We start from the raw sequence: 18447 nt of genomic DNA, 5'->3' as shown, positions 1-18447 counted from the left end.
CCGCTTTCACCCAGGTAAATGGAACCCAGGTGAGCGTGTTTACCTGTAGGACAGAAAGTCTGGCTTGGATACGGCCCTCGAGGACTGGATTTGCCCACCCCTGGTTTATACAATGGCCTTTTTTAAGCGATATCGCTGCCCGCGGGGGATAAATACACCACGTGATATGATCCATGGCCTACTTTTCCTCCGATGAGTGGCAAGATGTGCATCTTCCCCGTTTGGCTCTCCTTGACGGAGGAGACGATGAGACAGGTGCCGCACAGAATGACCTGACGTCTGGTCCAGCGGTTCACCGGCAGCTGGAGTTTCCCTTTCCGAACATTATAAGTGCCCGACAGCTGGACCCGCTCTGAGCTCTCGATGCTTTGGGGCTTCCCTGCAAGAAAGTGGGAAAAATGTGTTTAACTATGGCAGTGAAAGCGGCAAAGACTTGCGCAAGACGCTTCGATCGGCTAATTCAAAGTAAACACTCCTTTGGCTTTACACAGTCTAAAGACAAAGACGTGGATGAATTATTTTTGAGAAAGTTAAATATTGACTCATGACAATCGATCCAGTGGCTGTTATAGTTCGGCTCAGGCAGCCAATCAAACCAACCCCAATCTCGGGGTAGTTCTGGGTACAGTAACGCTGCCCAAAACATAATGGAATCTACGCTGAATAATATTTTTACACATCTGACATGTCTGTTTTTTTAGCGAGTCCCATCTGTTCACCTGTCGGCCATGCCCCAACCTGGCAATTCATCGCCACGCCGTCAAACCTGACAGACGGGGTGGCTTATCAGGCGTTCTGTTATCGTTCTGTTGAAGCATCCACCTGCTTTCTGTCTACTCCCACCTACGCGAAAGCCTCCCGAGGTTGGCGCGCACCGGCCTCCCCCGGTCTGTAAATCCTCTGCTGTCCGTGCGGGCTGCAGATCCCCCCATTACGATCATGAGTTCACATTTTTGCTTGAAGCGATCCCGTCCTCCTTATTTTCCCATTTGGCTGAGACACTTCTTTCCAAGTGACAGATGGCTTTAGAAGTGTCTCCGATACAACAGCCTGGCATAAACTAGCATCATAGATCACAAACAGTCTCCTTCTTACATCTTTCGCCTCACCCCGAACAAGCAGAATAAAATGAGCCAGTGAAACAGGGCAGGAAAGAGTCAGTGGGATAAACATGTGTGAACACGCACGTGCTGGCAGAGCTATAAATAATTTAGGCCTTTCACATTTCCACTGAAGCTCAGGCATTAGTACTACGCCACATATTGCTCACATCTGACACACTCAGCTGTTTATTAAGCCGAAATAGGACGGAAAGATCACATACATATTTCATTTTTGCTGACATCCGTGAACATTTCAACTGCAGAATTCACCGTAATCTTTTAGAGCAGCAGCGCAGCCTCGGGGCTCCGGTTCCGACTGCTCGGGTTCACCTGGTTTGCGCGGGGATATTTGCTTTGACTAAACGCTGAGTGTGTAACGTAATAACACCACTATTGACCATGACTCATGTTTAAGTGCCACAGAGAGTCAGACAACTAAAACTACGTGAAATGTCCACCCACCCAAAACGCGTTTTATGGACGTGTCAAGCTTGTATAACTCAAGACTATAGCATCACATTAATATTTGATGCTACCTACACACAATAGGCAATAACAAATCTATTACAAAGGTGTGAAGACCACCTACGCAAACATTCTCAGCAATGATGATGTGAGTCATGGAGGTCATCCTATAATCTTATCAGGACATAAAATATGATATGAATATAAAAATAACACACAGGACCTGCAAGGTGGGTGTGTTCATGTGCCGAAGTCTATTCCAAGACATAGTGTATGTGGGAGCAACGGTACTCCAGTGTGTGCTGGTTACTGGAGATGCTTTCCTTCCTTCCAAGCTCAGGAAATTAGAATTTCCCTTCCAACACCGCGTATGTAAACGCACTCAAACACTGTTCACTAAAATTAAAAGATGCATTGAGAAAATAATGCTTTAAACACTAGTAATGAGCAGAGCTCTATCATCGTGTGCCATGACAACATGTTCTGAACATAACAGCACATCTCTAAAGTAATGAATGCCTACACAGCTTTATTAATTGGCCATAATTAAGCCATGAGGTATAGTGAGCAAGCTAGCTTTAGCCAGCATCAATGAAAGCTCTTGTTTTGTCTGATCTGTCTACAAGTGACCTCCCAGATGTTTTGCTGTGTCATTACTCTTGACAGTTAATGATCTCTAACGGCCTCTCCGCCCTGCCGGCTACCTATCAGGCCAACTCATATTGCTAGTGCCTCTTCTCAGTAATAAGAAAAGGGAATTATCTGCCCAAACCGTAAAAGCGTTACCAGTAATGATGTGTGAGCCATTTTCCTCCCTATTACTCAAGTCTTCAAAATGACTTCACATTACATCTAGAGGATTGGTTAATCCTCTAGTCCTGCTAAACACAACACGACACCACTAACACACCTCTACCACAAGAGCGGGCATGCCGTTCCGTAGGGCACCGATGACCCACATAAGTCACAAAGACGCACTTCCTTGTGCTGTAGGTGATGACAGATGTGACGGGCTGAATGGCATAATTCATAAATGTGTGTGTCTTTATGGCAGGCGGTGAGGAAATCTATGGGAACTAAAAAACATCCTTACAAGAATAAACCAGGTCCGTGTAATAATGGCTGTTTATTGGGTGCTACATACATCTGCACGGCTAAGCCCAAAACAGCCCCCCCCTCCTTCATTGTCAGTGGATGCCTTGAGATGATTACTCTGATCGAATGGGACAAGTTGTGTTCAGCAAACTGTCTGCTCAAGCTGTGGTCAACAACCCCTGCTGGGAGGTGGCAAAGACCATCGTGAGTTGCATCAACCTCAGCGGAGGTTTTGTGAGGTTTTCCACACATACTGACACTAATGTCTCCACAGAGAGGGAGGTGCTGATATGTCAAGTTCTTCCTTGTGCAGGCGTGATAAGATGAGGGTCAAATGGGAAGTATGTGAAACATTCAGGCATTATCTAGCTGTCACATTGCATTTACACATTAGCTACAGATTATGTCGTAAAATGGGTCTCGGCAGAAATGATGAATAATAACAACCAACAGTAAAAAGCAGAAGATGCTTAAGGAAGCATGAGTATATAGAAACACCAGAAATGTGGACATAATCCATGGAATATGTATGAACAAATGGTCCCTCCTCTGTCTAGTTTCTAGCTGTCAGTTTTGCCGTTATGCTATATGACATGACCTTGAACCAGAACCATATTTATTCTAATGTAAACAGCGTGTGGTCAACAGCAAAATCAAAATCAACACGTTAAAGCCTCAAAAACGTGAGCGGCTGCTAGCGAACGGGGGAGCGAATGGCGCGTCACAGCCCGCGCTTAATATCACATTAATTAACAAAAGAATTTAACATGATTAACCTGTTAAGGGATTAAGCCTCAATTATAGATGACGGTTATAAAATAAACACATGTGATTTATTTAAAACCATTAAGAATGGATCCACCGCCGTTTCTTCTCAAGTGTTGAGGAGATGATTGACGGATCAAAAAGAAGAGTCATTTAGCATTTTGGTGTCTTTTGTCAGAAAATGAACGGTCCTGAACAAGTACAAGTTGGTCGAGTGTGACGCTTTTACTTCCGCGTGCTTGTAATGATGCAGTCAGTCGAGACGGGACGTGCGAGACTGTGTGGTCGAGGTGCAGAGGCCCAGGGGTCGACTGTCCAGTGCCGCAGCAGACAGGGTGGAGCGGATTAAAAAAAAAGGTGATGCATGGCCACAAATTCTGATAGCTCATCTCTCTTAAGCATGTCACCAGGAAGGACAGACACACACGCACAGACACACACCACAGAGGTCCTCTATTAGTCCAGTGGAATACATCCTGACTCCAAATGAGGTCACAGCCTGCAATATCTTCCCCCATTACACCATTATTACCCTTATGCCCTGGGGACAAGGAAACTAAACAGTGCACCGTTAGCGACTGTGCTCCAGCTAGCAGGTCCATGCATTACCTCCGCCCACCAGAGGAGGAGGTATGGAGCTACATTACGGCAAGGGTAAAAGGATGGAATTAGTAACGCGGGCTGAAACGTCGCCTCGTCTACATTTTACCAGCCATCACGCTGCTTACACAGCGTGTACTTTATATGCATCCCTCCTGATGTGATGCCCATTTTGGGTGGAGGCCGAAAATTATGTGTAAATACGCAAACCTAATTCACCCGTGCCTGACAGCTGGAATGAGGAATGGTGATGAGAGAGAGAGAAAGAGAGAGAGTTTCATAAATCACAATTTCTTAGATGGATGACCTGTCGCCCCCCCCCCCGAAGTGACAGAGATGACAGGGTTTTCCTCCAGCCGCACCGCGGACATGCCTCATCACGTATTCCAATCAATACGCGCTAAAAATAGAACTAAACACAGAGCGCCGGGCAGAATGGCACCGTGGACGTCACGTCACAGGTCTCGCCGTCCATTCCACATGACGATTTTCCCGAGTGATTCCCTGCGTCGGTGGGATGGATGCTGACGTACATACAGTAGAGGAGCGCCCCCCCCTTCTCCTCAGCCCCTCTTCACAGCTACGCTCCTGCTGCTGTTATGTAACGAGCGTGTTACGAAACCTACGCTGGAACACATGAGGCTGCTGATCATCTAGAGCGTAGTGTGAATGCAGCCACACACACACACACACGCGAGCTCTGGAGATTGGTTTCACTCCCTCATCTGTGTGTGAGTACACGCAAATGTTGCCAACTGTACTGGACAAAAGTGTCTGTCTGCTCATGCATACAACGTGCGTGTAGTGAGTATGCATGCAGATTTGTTAAATACATGGCTATTTATGACGAGAGCGTGACTGTCGGGCTCTGAGCATCTGAAGAGCTTTCACATTTAATTATGTCGCATGTGGGTGAATGGGTGTGTTGGTAAATGCTACAAATTTAATACCTTTCTAGGGGGAATCTACCCAGCAAGGGAGGTTTTCTGCAACCAGCTTGAATCATTTATTCTGCTCATCTTTAACCCTCCATTAGCTCGGTAAATGCACCCTGGCCTCTCTCACTCTCAGCAAGCGAAGGTCGGGACTTTCCCTCAAACCCGCAACATGTTTTACGTAAAGAGTCTTCATGTAGGTGAGAAACTACATAGAGTGTAAACTTTGCGAGAGCTGCGTTCAGCGGCGTGGAAGCGAGCGGCCGTTTCATGTAAGGAATTCATAAATTATGACTGGATGGCGAAGGCGTGAGAACCCAATGAGGAGGCCGCACTTCCACAAACAAAAAAAAAAGAAGCAGCAAGCCTGCACACGTGAGAGCGGAGTTACTGTTCTGTGATAATAAATTGGCATGAGATCTGTTACGTAACGTGTCTGCATCTCGCTGGCGTGCACACACTCACATCCAGGTTATGACGGCCACGGTTAGCAGCACATATCCTGTATAAATTCACACTTTCATCTCGGACCCGTAAAGAGTCTGGCCGTAGTATCTGCAACCCTGGACTGTCTGACGCTCTCTCCACGTGCACGCGTCTGTGTATTAGCAGGGCGTATTAGGGCGTCTCTAAAGCGGGCCCTTGTTGGTGTGGGGTAACAGCTCCACAGGCAGTCTTGGATCGACTGGCCAGAATCTAAAATACCTGCATCATTTTGGGGCTATAATCAAGCCTTGTTCCAAATTGTTAAGAATTTAAGTCCTGGCAGTACAGCACAGCTTACTCTCTGGTCAATCGGACTTAGCGCTGAGCATCCCGTTTAGCGCGCACACTTTAGCATGTACAAAAAATACCAACGTCAGCATTATGGGGGTTTCTCTTCAAGGCACTGAATAGGTCTAAGGAGGTGTCATTTCCTTTTTCTAGTGTTTGAACGTGTATTTCCTTTGAAGGTCTGATTATAACTTAGCGTGCTGTGTGGAAGTGAAAAAGAGAACTACAAAAAGTCCTCTACTCTCCTTTATGTTTTTATTAGTTATCATTTCCAGTCTCCTTCTGCATTCAAATTCCCCATCAGTCTTCCCCAAAGCCAGCCCCACTGTCCCGTGGCCCCGCCCACAGCCCAGCGCACGCCAGCAGACCTTGCGGTGTGTCCTCGCCACAGCCTGAGCTGTCACGCTCAAGGATACGCTGCTGACAGCTACGGGTCACTGCAGCCAGGCACAGGGTGGCACACACTTATGAATGATGCAGCGCTCACCATCACCGGGCTCTCTCGCTAACACACCAGGACACAGAATCGGGCCTGATCACCAGCAAGCCCCGGCACGCTGGCACAAAGGCAGCTGACAGCGTGCACTCAATGTGCCATTAAGGCAGATTTAAAAAGAGACCAAAATCACCAAACGCGGTCTGAGCCTGGGGTGTCTTTGAAGGGGGATGAACATACAATGTCTGTGATTCTCGATGTGGTCCTTGTGTTCGTGGCTACTGAAGCTGCTGGCCATAAACTGTTTGGTATAATGAAAACCATAAAACCGCACCAATAAAGGGCTACTTGGACAGCGGAATGTGCTGGTCCCTTTAATAAAACTCCAAATGCATTAGCAATATAGCCCCAAACCAATCGCAATGGCTATTTAATGTAATTATCTAAATTACCGGGGGAAAACAGAGCAAAATTAAAGCTAAAAAGGTTGAAACAAAATAGTGCACATGCATTGTTGTTTGCACTAGCAATGCACAATAATCATCACACAATAAATCGGAGTTATTGGACAACACAATTTCAGCTGACAAGAGCAGCCCCAGGGGGCTGGTCATCACCGGTCGTCAGCTTAGAACAGACCGCCTTATCGTGCATTTCTAATTTACACACAATGTTCAAATTGGGTCATTTTCTCAGGTCATAATTCAGGACATTGTCACAGCCACGTACTGTAGGGGGCGGGGGGGGGGGGGGGGGGGGGGGGGGGGGGGGGGGGGGGGGGGGGGGGCTTAAAGAGAGCCCCAAAAAAGGAAAACACACAGGCGAGTGCGTTATTGTCATCTTAAGCACCAGCACAATAACCCCTCCCAGACACAGAGGTTTAAGCTTACCCACCAAGCATTCAACCCCCCTGGGAAGCACAACAGAGGAGGGTGAAATGTGAGAGCTGGGGATGAAGGGAGGATAGCGATAGAGGAGTGAGCTGACAACACCTCGCGCTAATGCTGAGGCTGAGGTGGCGAGACGAGGACGCTCATCAGTGCAGCAGTTTGATGTTGTGCATAAACAGGCCAACGTGGCGGAGCGTCCGTGCGTGAGCGCTTGTGCATGTTTACGTTTGCGACTGTGTTCATGTCAGTGATTAATTAGCTTGTAGGGGCTCCCGCCTGTTTGTTGCCCTGGGTTTCCCTGTTCATTTGTACCCCTGCATTAATAATGGCCGTCGCTGAAAGAGAAGAAGCAGAGGCATTTTAATTCCTCTTCGTTCCTCTTTAGGCTTATCCTCGTCCGTCTTATTGGTCGTTTTAACAGGATCACAGTCACGATGACCAAGCATCGAACGCTACAAATGATGAAAGCGTCTTGATAATATCTACCATATCGAGACCCAGCGGGCAGAATCTTTCCAATGTCATCATCTCACAACGGCTACAATTTCCACATTTAAACAATTCAAAGCTCGATATAAACTTCCATGAAAACACGGAACTTTTATTATTACTTTACGTGAGATTTGTCAGTGCAACAAAGCAGATTTCGTTATGGGGCAGCGTCATTTGCACGGGTGAAGATGAGCATTGTACTTGACTGTGTGTGCAGGTTGGAAACCCGCCGCCTGCCCGAGGCTCCTGTCGGAAATGGTAAACGCGCACGTGAAAGTGATGCGTTTGTACCATTTCGTGTCATGAGAGCACCAAAGCTGACACACTTTTCCACAGCAACATCCACTGGAGCCAATCAGGCAACGAATACAGTGATTCATACAAAATAATGTACAAAATGTGCAGCAAAATAACAACACTGATCACAGTTTGCCAACAAATTTTAGCGTCACATTCATTTAATGCGTTATTTACGCTTTCATTAAAGCATCCGCATGTGGTGGCGCATGTAGTCGTTTGTAGCGATGTTTGGAATTATTAACCGCTAATCTGAAATTAAGGCAGACTCTGCTTCCACTTCAAGGGCTTTCCCTGGAGGTTAGCCCAGTGACACGCACATAAACACCACAATGTTATTAGCAATTACCCAGTGCTATTCATTATCGGGAGCCGTGCGAGACGACAAGGCAGTGCAGGCACGTAAGCTTCTGTAGACAACTATATTAAATGTTAGCATTCCTTAAATAGCAAGAGTTCATACAGGTGAAGAGGAGAAGCAATAACATAAGGTAAACAGTGAATGCTATTAGCTCTACTCCAGGTTTGTTGGACCTGGAATGGATCTGGGTGGACTGAAGAGCGAGGTTAAAGCTACAATCCCGCTCTTTCGGGAGCAGAGCGATGGCAGCGAGGGACGGGACGGCTTCTACACGTCAGAAAGTGGAGGACAAACAGCAGCGCTGCTCTCCCCAGATGATGCACTGGAGCCAGTGAATGAACGGGATTGTGATGTTGTTGCACATTCCCCTGGCACCACGTGGCTCCCCACCAACACCACCCTTTCCCCCTCCAAACCCCACCATCACCTCCCTCTCTCCTTTTGTTTTGTTTAAAGTTTAACAAGGGCTGGAAGAGTGGAGGGTTGAAGAGGGCATCCGGGGTGTTCTGGCACAGCTTCATGTCACATGCAGGGGCCATGTGAAAGCGGTGGCATTGGGGGTGTGGCGGGGGGGGGGGGGGGTAGTGAGAGAGGGACAGTGGGAAAAAAAGAACTAAAGAGGGAAAGTTTGGAACAAGAGGGACTGGGAAACGGCGAGTGCTACAGAAGAACGGCTGAGACAAACATGTGCAGGACACCAGTGAAACAGGAAGTACTGACTGGGCAGCGTGTGAATGAGAAAACATTGAAAAGCAAAGGTGCCGTAAGTAAGGCTACTTCCTGGTGCAGTAGGTGAAAGCTCGTCTTATCCCCCCCAGGCAGCATATACCAGGCAGCGTTCAGTATTCATGCATCAAGCAAGTCAGGTTATTGTCCACCTGATAAAGTTTTATATTAACGTTTCTTATCGCTTAAACACCAGTTGATAAATGCTCTTTTGTAGTTTACATTTATTATTGTCACTAAATTAGGCTAGATATTAGATTAGATAGGATTATTGTTAGTGAAATCTGGAGGGAAAGCACCTTTCAGAACATATTCTGGTACCAGCACCACCAGCATGGCTTGCTCTCAAAGGTGAGGAAGTATCAGGTGCTTCAGCAGGTTTTTTTTTGGGAGAGATAAACTTTTAACTAGGTCATTTCATATCAATAGCTTGGTCTCTTTTTTTCTATTGGGCCAGAGTCCACAGAAAAGAAATCCAGCTCCACCCAAACAAAACTTATCTGGCTGCGTCCAGATGACACCAACGGAGATTAAGGGACTGTTTGCTCACATTCTGTAGAACTCTGGGCCAAACCCGGCTACGTTTGCCGCGGGAGAAGCTGCATCTGTTAAAACAAAATCTCGAATAAAGCGTTACGATATGCCGCCTCCTCCTCACCGTGGCACGCGTCACAAACGAAATCAAATGCTCGGATTAAGTTGCAATGCAGAATAACCTCCCTAAAGACTTTACGATTGCGAAATCAATAAAAGCATGGCGGCATCTGAACGCCTCCCACCGCTCCTGCAGCCTGTAGATCCCCTGCTCGGAATTTTTTGGTTCTACTGCTCAGGGCTACAGATGTTGTCTGGTATTAGGGAATGCTGCCCCTGATCAAAGCCCTAGAAAGTGAGCCCCCGCTGGACTGCCTCTAATCCCCACCCCCCCGGACTCAGGCATGTGGTCAATCCAGGCAGGAACTGGAGCTCCACTCAGGGAAAGGCAGCAATACTCGGTAACCCTGCCGAGGGGAAAATATCCACCACTGTCTGTAGCCTGTACAGGCCCTGGTGATTCCCATAAGGCCCTTTCATGAAGTACACCAAAGTCATTGCATTCGAGGCCCCTTTCAACTCTTATTAAGAGACGTTAAGATCATACAGCAATCTGATTTCATTCCTTCAGCAAATACTCTCCTCTTTCTCTTAAAAGGCACCAATTTGGCTGGACTCTTTGAATCTGACGGGGAGGAAACCATCTCCAGGAGGCTACATATTAATAATTTAAAGTCATCTTGGTTGTGCATTCCCACTGACTAGGGAGCTGGATATGTGCACTGATTCACACTTTGCTGTGGGCATCATATAAGCGACACAAGTGGCAGCGTGGATTGCAATCTGTCCTGATTGCATTTTGAGCGCATCCATGCCTTTAATTTCACGCGGTCAAGCACCATCTGATTGCAATCTGATCATTTTAATGCCACGTGTCTAAGGGGCCAGAATGAGAGAGCGGCGGGAAATCAACGTGACTTTGCTTCACTTACTGTGGATTTATCCGTGCAACGCTAAACTGTGAGACGGTCGTCCTGCCCGTCTCCCAGAGGCAGACGCATCGACGTGCGCTTTTTCGTTAACGTGTGAGAATGACCAGTAATTCTCAGAACGGAAAAAAACAATAAGCTGGGGACAGATAAAGAGATATGGGCAGATAAACACAAAGTGTCAGATGGTGTGAGGGAGGAGGAGAAGACGCGAGGAGAGATTGCCAAGGCAAAAAGGGGGTGGGGGGGTGGGGGTCGATCATGAGAGAAATTGAGAAAGAGGAAGATTCAGCGGGGAGGGTGACAGGATGTCAGCCAAGAATGCAATCTATACCGGGCAGAATCAAAGAGACTGTACGACATTCGAAGGGCTACAAACCGACGCCAGAATATTCCGCACGTCCAGACGCGGCCACGGAGAGATCCACGATATACAATATGTATACGTGCGGGTGGAGCACAGCCACATTTATGATGCTACAATCAGCACAGACGCGAAGTGTGAATTTGATTTGAGCTGCGACTTGAAATCTGATCACAACAACAGCCTGACTCAGCAAACGGCCACTTCAACGGCGTTAACGGTCGCGATGAGGAGGGATCTGGAGCGAAGACAACGCAGCAGGCCGCTAATTCGCTCGCCATTATTGTGCTGGGAAGTATCCGCTCTGCATTTTGGTCATTATTCCTTTAGATAATTATTAATACAAGCAGATGGCCTGATCATCCAAACATAAGAGCCCCTTAATTATTACAAAGCCTCAGCGAAGGATAACGAAAATAGAAATTAATTTGCATTTTCCAGACAGCTGAACTCAATTGCACCCGTTTCGTGCTGCGTTTACTTTTTTAGTAAATAAAGAGGTGAGTGTGGGAGTGGTCTGTGGAAAGCGGGAGCGATGTGGCGCAGACGAGGCCACGAGAGCGCTTCTCTGCTGCGTAGCTGTCACAGCCTGCTGGAGAAAGCTGGGGGCTTCATTAAGCCTTTAAACCCTGCAGAGTCTGCTAAGTCATGGCGTCAGCATCAACCGCCTCCTCGGAGAAGGCCTGAGGTTAGAGCGGAAAGCCTTGGCGCTATACTCGGATTCCTGAGCACTTTGGGTGTGATTCAAATATACTGAAATATATATAAGTGCTTCAAGTCTAAACCACTGGAGAAGGATGTTGACGATGGAGCGAGAGAGGGGAGCAGACCGACATTTGACTTCAGCACTTTTACATTAGTTACCAAATATGTTTACATGGAGTTTTTAGGGGGGGGGGGGGCATCTTTCAGCATTTTCTAGTTCACTCAAGGACGTCTGCGCGATCTCAATCTGTCAAAAATAATTAATTCACCTTCTCCCTCTCTCTGTCTGTCGCCCACCCTTCTATATTACTGTTATTCTGATTAACACTGTACACAAAGTCGCTATGATTCTGTCTCCATGGTCTTCACTGCAGAGGGAACCAGAGAACCAAAAAAGCCACACAGGAATGGGGAGAACATGGAAACTCTGCTTGGAATAGCTAGCCCCAAAAATGATCATAACTCTATAAAATGTAGGATGAATCCAACATGCATATGAGGTGAATGTGTGGCATCACTAACAAAAGCTGGGTGTTGTCAGGTTATCACCCTCCACTGGTAAATATGAGCTTTAATCCAGGTGATGGGAAGATGTGTGTTGAATCCGTGCGTCCGGGACACAAAGCAATAAAAAAGCCCCAGTATTTTTGGGGAATTTTGCCAAATAAACACCTCAATGAGACAAAAGCAATTTGACCCAAAATCAAAATATGTTTCTTCTGCCGAGAAAACTTTATATCAAAAAGTATACAGAATAAATATAATATGCTATATTGAGAGAGTGAGGAATGAATCCAATCATCGGGATAACATTATCTTTTACCACATAAAAACACAGTTGTCTGGTTCTTGCATTATCTCCAGCACTTATTATTACTACTGTTCTTCCTCCGGAGCTGAGAGAACCTGGCGTTATTCCCCTGAAACCAATTGATCTCAACCTACTGGTATTAATAATGGCACCATTTTACGCCACTATATGACAGCAAGCCATAAAAACACCCATGGATCCGAGCACAACTTGAGTTTGCATAAACCATCTCAGTTTTAATAGGGCAATGGGAACACGGGTGGAAATGTTCATCCATGCACTCCAGCATACTTCAGTGCATGGATGTGAGTGGTTGCACAGCTAAGCAGCTAAGCAGCTAAGCAGGCTAATGAAACTAAATAATTTAGTGTGCTGGTTTGGTTTGGTTAAGGATGTGCTCACTATGCTACTCCCTTTTTAATAGGAGTCTAAATCTGCACGGTTAGGGGGCGTTCCAAGCGGGGGGGGGGGGGGGGGGGCTTTATGCTTGAGTCCACACAGCAAAGGCCCTTTAAACTCAGTGTTACTGACCTGAATATAACAGGTTTATTGGGATTTTTGGCTAAATCATGACTCCAAGTATGCACCGAAGCTTTTGTACTTTTATTTAAAGGGATGGCTTTTTTTGGGGGCTCCACGGCAATAAAATAAGCAAGTATTGATTATCTGCCTGTGTGTGCCTTTCTTTAGAGAAAAAACTATTTTCCCTTGTCTGCAAAACTCTAATAAAGCTGGCTCAGCATGACAAGAGGCTCCTGTGTGGGCAGCTCTGAAAGGATCACTCCTCGGCCTGCCAAAGAGGACAGCGGCCCTTTGATCTGAGAAGCCTTATGTACATGTGCACGTGCATGCGTGTGTGTGTGTGTACAAATGTTTGTGTGTCTAGAGGGGCAAAGTGAGCTCTCTCATCTGGGCACTACTGCTGACTCCATGCACGACCCGACCCCCTTCCGAGTCAAAGTGGCCCCTGCTTTTCCAGAGGACATGGTCACCAGCTCCAGCCCCACTGGACCACACATCTGCCACCTGCTTCCTTCATCCTGAGGTGCCAGATGCCTCATACTCTTTTAACACTGATTTCAGCGCCGCTTGTGGTCGTTCATACAGGTAAAATATAGCACTACAGTTGTGCAGTAAGGGTGAAAACATAGGTGTTGCGTGCACCGACGTGGGACGGTGGACAACAGCCAACCTCTATTTCCACCATCCAGTCAGACAGCCTTCCGACGGCAGCTCTCCGTGAGTCAGTGGCATTCCCCCTCCTTTCCCCGACCCCGCTCCACACACTCGTTTCCTCTCGAGCCTACGTGCCTGACATTCTGAACGAGCCAGAGTGCATTCCTCGCATTCTTCTGTCTCGTATTAAGGAATGGGAAGGAAAGCGGGCCAGATATTCCAATATCATCAGCCTTCTGGTGGCAGCAAAGACATCGATGACAACTGGACCCTCGGTGCAAAGCCCGGTCTTGGTTCTGACTGCTGTCATTGGCTAAGGGTGGGGGGTGGGGGGGGGGCTAAAGAGAGCTGAGTGACCAGGGTTAAGCTGTCTCACATGGGAAGTGTGGATATGGCTACTTTTAGCTTGTTTAGCTCAGTTAATTGCAAAGCCTACACAGTCCACAATGTGATGCCGCCCAAATTAAAAATCATTCCACCTCGAGCATCAGGTGCACGTGACTGCGCGACGGCACACGCAAACATTTTCAGATCCATACTGGTGACCTCTGATTCAACAGCCTCATGAGTCAGGGGGCAGGAGAGCCCTCGTGTCTCATGTCCACATTTCAGGCCCACTCGATAGTTTATCGTCCACTGTCCCCGGCAGACACTCACTCTCCCTCTTTAACTTCTCTGCAACAAAAGCAACAGTGTGGCAGGATGAAAAAAGGGGTTTCCTGAGCCGTGGAAGAGCACGTTACCCTTTCTTGGCAGGCAGTTACTCAGCGTGCTGCAGTGGATGCCAATGGGACGGACTCTCTGCGGAATCTCAATGACTAGAACTCGCTGGGTCTGCACAGGAAGGGCCCACAGTCCTCCCAGCCAGAAGGGGTGGGAACAGTCTCCCTCTTTTACTCTTCATCCAACCACAAAGGCATTTCGCCGGTTCATTTGGATGACAATGGGGCGAGAGGCGTAGAGGGCCTCATGTCCGAGCACCATAAGTTGTGGCGATGGCACGCACGACCACGGAAGCGTTAAATTCTGCAACATCGCCAGACAAAACCAGTTGCGGACGGCAGAAGCGTAGGGAGGGAGATCTGGGAAATTTAAAGTGTCTCCCAGGGCAGGTGATGCTAGCAAATCAGTAATTGGACCCGCTCCTCGCTGTCAACCATTTGTTAGTACAGCACAGGTTGTTTAGAACTGTTCCGTACAATCCAATTAGAGTCACAATTGAGAACTTTTGGAGCTTCACACGATACACGCTTGTGTGAACATATCTGGCGTACTTTTACAACGGTGTTATGAAAACTTCAAAGGCTTTATTAGGCGTCCACACTAGGCGCGACCTGCTGAGGAGGGGATGAAATCATGTCCAAATTAGATATTTAACTTACCTGCATAGAAACGGAGCAAGGAACCAATTTCTGTGTTAAGGCCTTCCTCTTGAACTCTCCAGGGGTCCTTAAATCCAAGCTTAAAGAGAAAGTCGCTTTGGATCTGCAGAGGCCTCTCATCTGGACTAAGTCTCCTGACGGCTTCGCCGTGCAGCTGTACATACAGTGTGGGGTTGGACTCACCGGCTTCTTCACCTCCGTTTGCTCTTAGCCCTGAATTTAAAAGACTCTGACCAGAGTCTGGGTCTTGGATGTCAGGTGTATTTGCTACAGAACAGACTCTTGACAATGACTCGTCACAGCTGCTGGGTGTTAAGCTGCTCAGACTGTGTGGGAGTCTGCTGTTCGGCTCCATACCGTTGGCCATGTTGTTTAAATGGTCCATGCTGCACTGCTGGTAGTTGGCGTTGACGGCACTGATTCCATTAGAGTGATGCTGGGAGATGGGATCCATGCTGGCCTCCGAAGCAGGACCATCGAGCTCCAGCTCATCCGAAGAACTGAGATACATGTCCTGCCCCTCCGTGGCGCTGTCGAACGAGGGGCTGAGGATGGAGGCCTCCGTGCCCAGGACCATGTAATCGCTGAGAGAGTCCCGGTGCTCGCTGAGCCGGGCTCCAGAGCTCAGGTCATCAAAAGCACTGCTCTCTACATCCGAGCCAGAGTTTAATCCGGAGCTATCCACGCCATTCCGGTTCTCCGAATCGTCCTCGTTCTGCGTGTCCATGTTGGAATTCAGATCTGACATTGAGCAACTTATATTTTCATGTGAATCCGGTTCAGGGGTGAAAAGTTTTTCCTCGACGTACTGTTGCTTCTGCCTCTCGTCGGAATTGTCCCCCAGCAGCAGCCTCAACCTGTCACCCGGACGGTCCCTCAAATCGGCGGGCTCCAGGGGAGACAGCATGCGCTTCAGGCTCGCGTCGGCGCCCACCTTGCACGGTTTGTCGTCGAATTCATATTTGTTGTGGCAGTTGCCATTTTGGTCAATCTTGGGGCTATCTTTAGAGAAAATGCGCATAACGGTACTTGACTTACTGCAGAGTTTGCTCAGACGGAGCGCCACCTCGCCGGCCGTGGTGTCCATCGTGCAAAGAACCGGTCTGGGATATGAAGGCGTCAGTCTGTCGTGGACATGGATGGAACCCCGATGGAGGTCCGATCTCACCCACTCGCGGTCGGTGGGCTGCAGCTGCATGTTCTGTCGGTGTTTCAGCAGGGTCTTCCGGTCCAAACTCCGAGTATGCAAAGACGCAGAGGACAGGGCCGAGTTCATCTTGGCGCTACAGGCGGCGGGGACAGCTGAGGTGGCGGCGGCGGTGGCTGCAGCTGCGGCGGAGAGGTTCCTCTTCAGGCGCCTCCGTCGCAACAGGAGAGAGCTGGAGTTGCTGGACGACCCGCGGCCATTAGCCGCGCCGGCACCGTTTGACGCACTGCTTCTCGCGGCGGAGGCGGAATGACAGGGGCTATTCCCGTTCTTTGCTTCTAAGCGGGAAGATGCCAGATATCCACCGCCATCATCCGCCGGAGTCCCCCGGGCGACAGACAGTCCGCTTGGCTTCTTCATTAACTTGATCGCGCCTCCTTCCGACGCCCCATCCTCAACGCCAGCTTGCATACTTTCCATCTCGGCCAATGAAAAGTCCCCCCACTCTAAATAACGGTGCGCACTTCTTTAGGCGTGCGATCACGACATTTAAAAGCCTGAATACTTGCCCGCCGCGGTGAATGTCCTCCGACTGGGCGGTGTTGTTGGCTTAAACTGGTAGTCATTCAATACTTGTCTTCCCTTCCCTGTCGGAGTCTCCTCCGCGGCTCCAGAAAATACATTTTCCCGATTCAGCTCGCTGGAATGGGTCCGTGCGTGCGAGGACAGATCAGGGCGGAGACGTGACCGCGCGTCCCATTTAGACTAAAATAAGGAGCCGGAATATGAAATGAACGTCGGGCGACCTCCTACGCAAATATTCGCTTTTATATATTCATGAGGAGACAAGATGGGGTCGCCACAACAGCGCAAAGGACGTTGGGAAATGTAGTATTACTGGCAACACCGCTCCAGCCCGCCTAAACTGCCGAGTCGGAGTGTTGGGAATACATAACCCATGATGCATTTCGTCAGGTTCATTCAAGTGATGGGACGGACAAATGAGAGGCGTAAACATAGCTCATATAAAATGTTGAGTGCGCAACTTCTGGGGTTTCAAACTTCCCCGGGGTGTTTTCGCGATTGGAGTGCCCCTACCGAGTCCCCGAGGGCCGCAATCCAACCGGGTTTTCTGTTTTACCGGGCAAACCAAGGAAAGTAGGATCCCAGGTGAAAGCGTTGTCTACCTGGTAGGACCAAAAGCCCGGATGGATTGTGCCCCTCGAGGACTGGGTCCGGACACCCCTCGAGTAGAAAAACAATCAAACAATTTTTAGTTACAGCACAGCAAATATTGACTTATCAGTTTGTGCACCGCAAACTTCCTTAAACAACAAAAAATACGTTGCTTTTTGTTGTATTTTAAATGATGAAGTGGCGTAAAAGAGATAACAAATAAGGGCTTTTGACATGACGCCATTTCAGAGGGTGAAACAGGCTTCGTCATAATGTTGCATCTGTCGCCATCTAGTGGACGAAAACAGCAGCAACATTTTGTTGAAACGTACTTCGAGTAGGCTCGTTTTACTGATAATAAAAATTTGTCAAGAATTGGTCCTTTCATCCTGCTTTCTAAAATGATTTGTGTAAACGAAATTAAATAATATAAAATGAAAATCGATTAATGTGGGGTCGATTCAGTCCATTAAAGACAGAACGTATAAGGGAGCACATTCACCTTGTTTTCCACATTTTTCTTTAATTCGCTTTGCAAGTTTCTGTTCGATAATGTGATAATCACTTTAACGATTTCCAGTTCAAATCATAATTAATTAAACGGGATGTTTATCTGGGAATCTGTTTTTGTTGTTTAATCCAATCAATTTCACGGAAGGTATTAAATTAAAAACTAATTACATTAATTAAATTATGTCATTAATTAAACATTAATGGTGAGATTTTTTGTAAAATGGTTTTGTATCACATAAACATAAGTTTATTCCCCAGTAATGGCTCATCATTTGTTTGATTTGAATCAGGCACACAGACTGGTTGGAATTCATGATGCATATTTATCCCCTGCAGCCTCATCATCCCTCCAAAAGCTGATTGCCATAGCAACATGTGAGTATAGACAGTGACTGGGATTTTTTCTCAGGGAAAAAACCCATAGAAAAGAATATGTCTCACTGTCAGCTGACAGAAGATGGAAAAAGAAAAACTTTTGTTAGTGGATGTAATGGTTTGCCATTTTTTAATTATTTATTTATGTTTTACATCAAGTCACGGCACCACACAAGCAAAACATTAAATTAAACAGCACTGCACTGCTTTTTTTTGTTGAGCCACTAGATGGAAGGTTCTCCCGTCACTCCCGGTCATGGAATGACCTTCAGACCACCCTGCAGCTGGCTGATTTATCTCATGTGGAGATTCAAAACTCTTTAAAACCAAACAAAC

The 18447-nt window shown here is 47.5% G+C and overlaps 1 protein-coding gene across 1 annotated transcript in view; it reads right to left on the bottom strand.

Moving 5' to 3' along the window:
* phlpp1 (PH domain and leucine rich repeat protein phosphatase 1) overlaps nucleotides 1-16879 on the bottom strand; it is a 29945-nt gene extending 13066 nt beyond the window's left edge. Inside the window, exons 1-2 of the mRNA XM_011616120.2 lie at nucleotides 14901-16879; nucleotides 183-379 (exon numbers count right to left, since the gene is read on the bottom strand). Of these exons, the coding sequence (XP_011614422.2) occupies nucleotides 183-379; nucleotides 14901-16527 (1824 nt within the window). The 5' untranslated portion in view covers nucleotides 16528-16879. The remainder of the gene's footprint in view (nucleotides 1-182; nucleotides 380-14900) is intronic.
* Nucleotides 16880-18447: the final 1568 nt, after the last annotated feature.

This window comes from Takifugu rubripes, chromosome 22 (assembly GCF_901000725.2).
Source record: "Takifugu rubripes chromosome 22, fTakRub1.2, whole genome shotgun sequence".
Classification (NCBI taxonomy): domain Eukaryota; kingdom Metazoa; phylum Chordata; class Actinopteri; order Tetraodontiformes; family Tetraodontidae; genus Takifugu; species Takifugu rubripes.
Note: the sequence above shows the minus strand (reverse complement) of the source record. Positions and strands in the feature narration are given on the sequence as shown.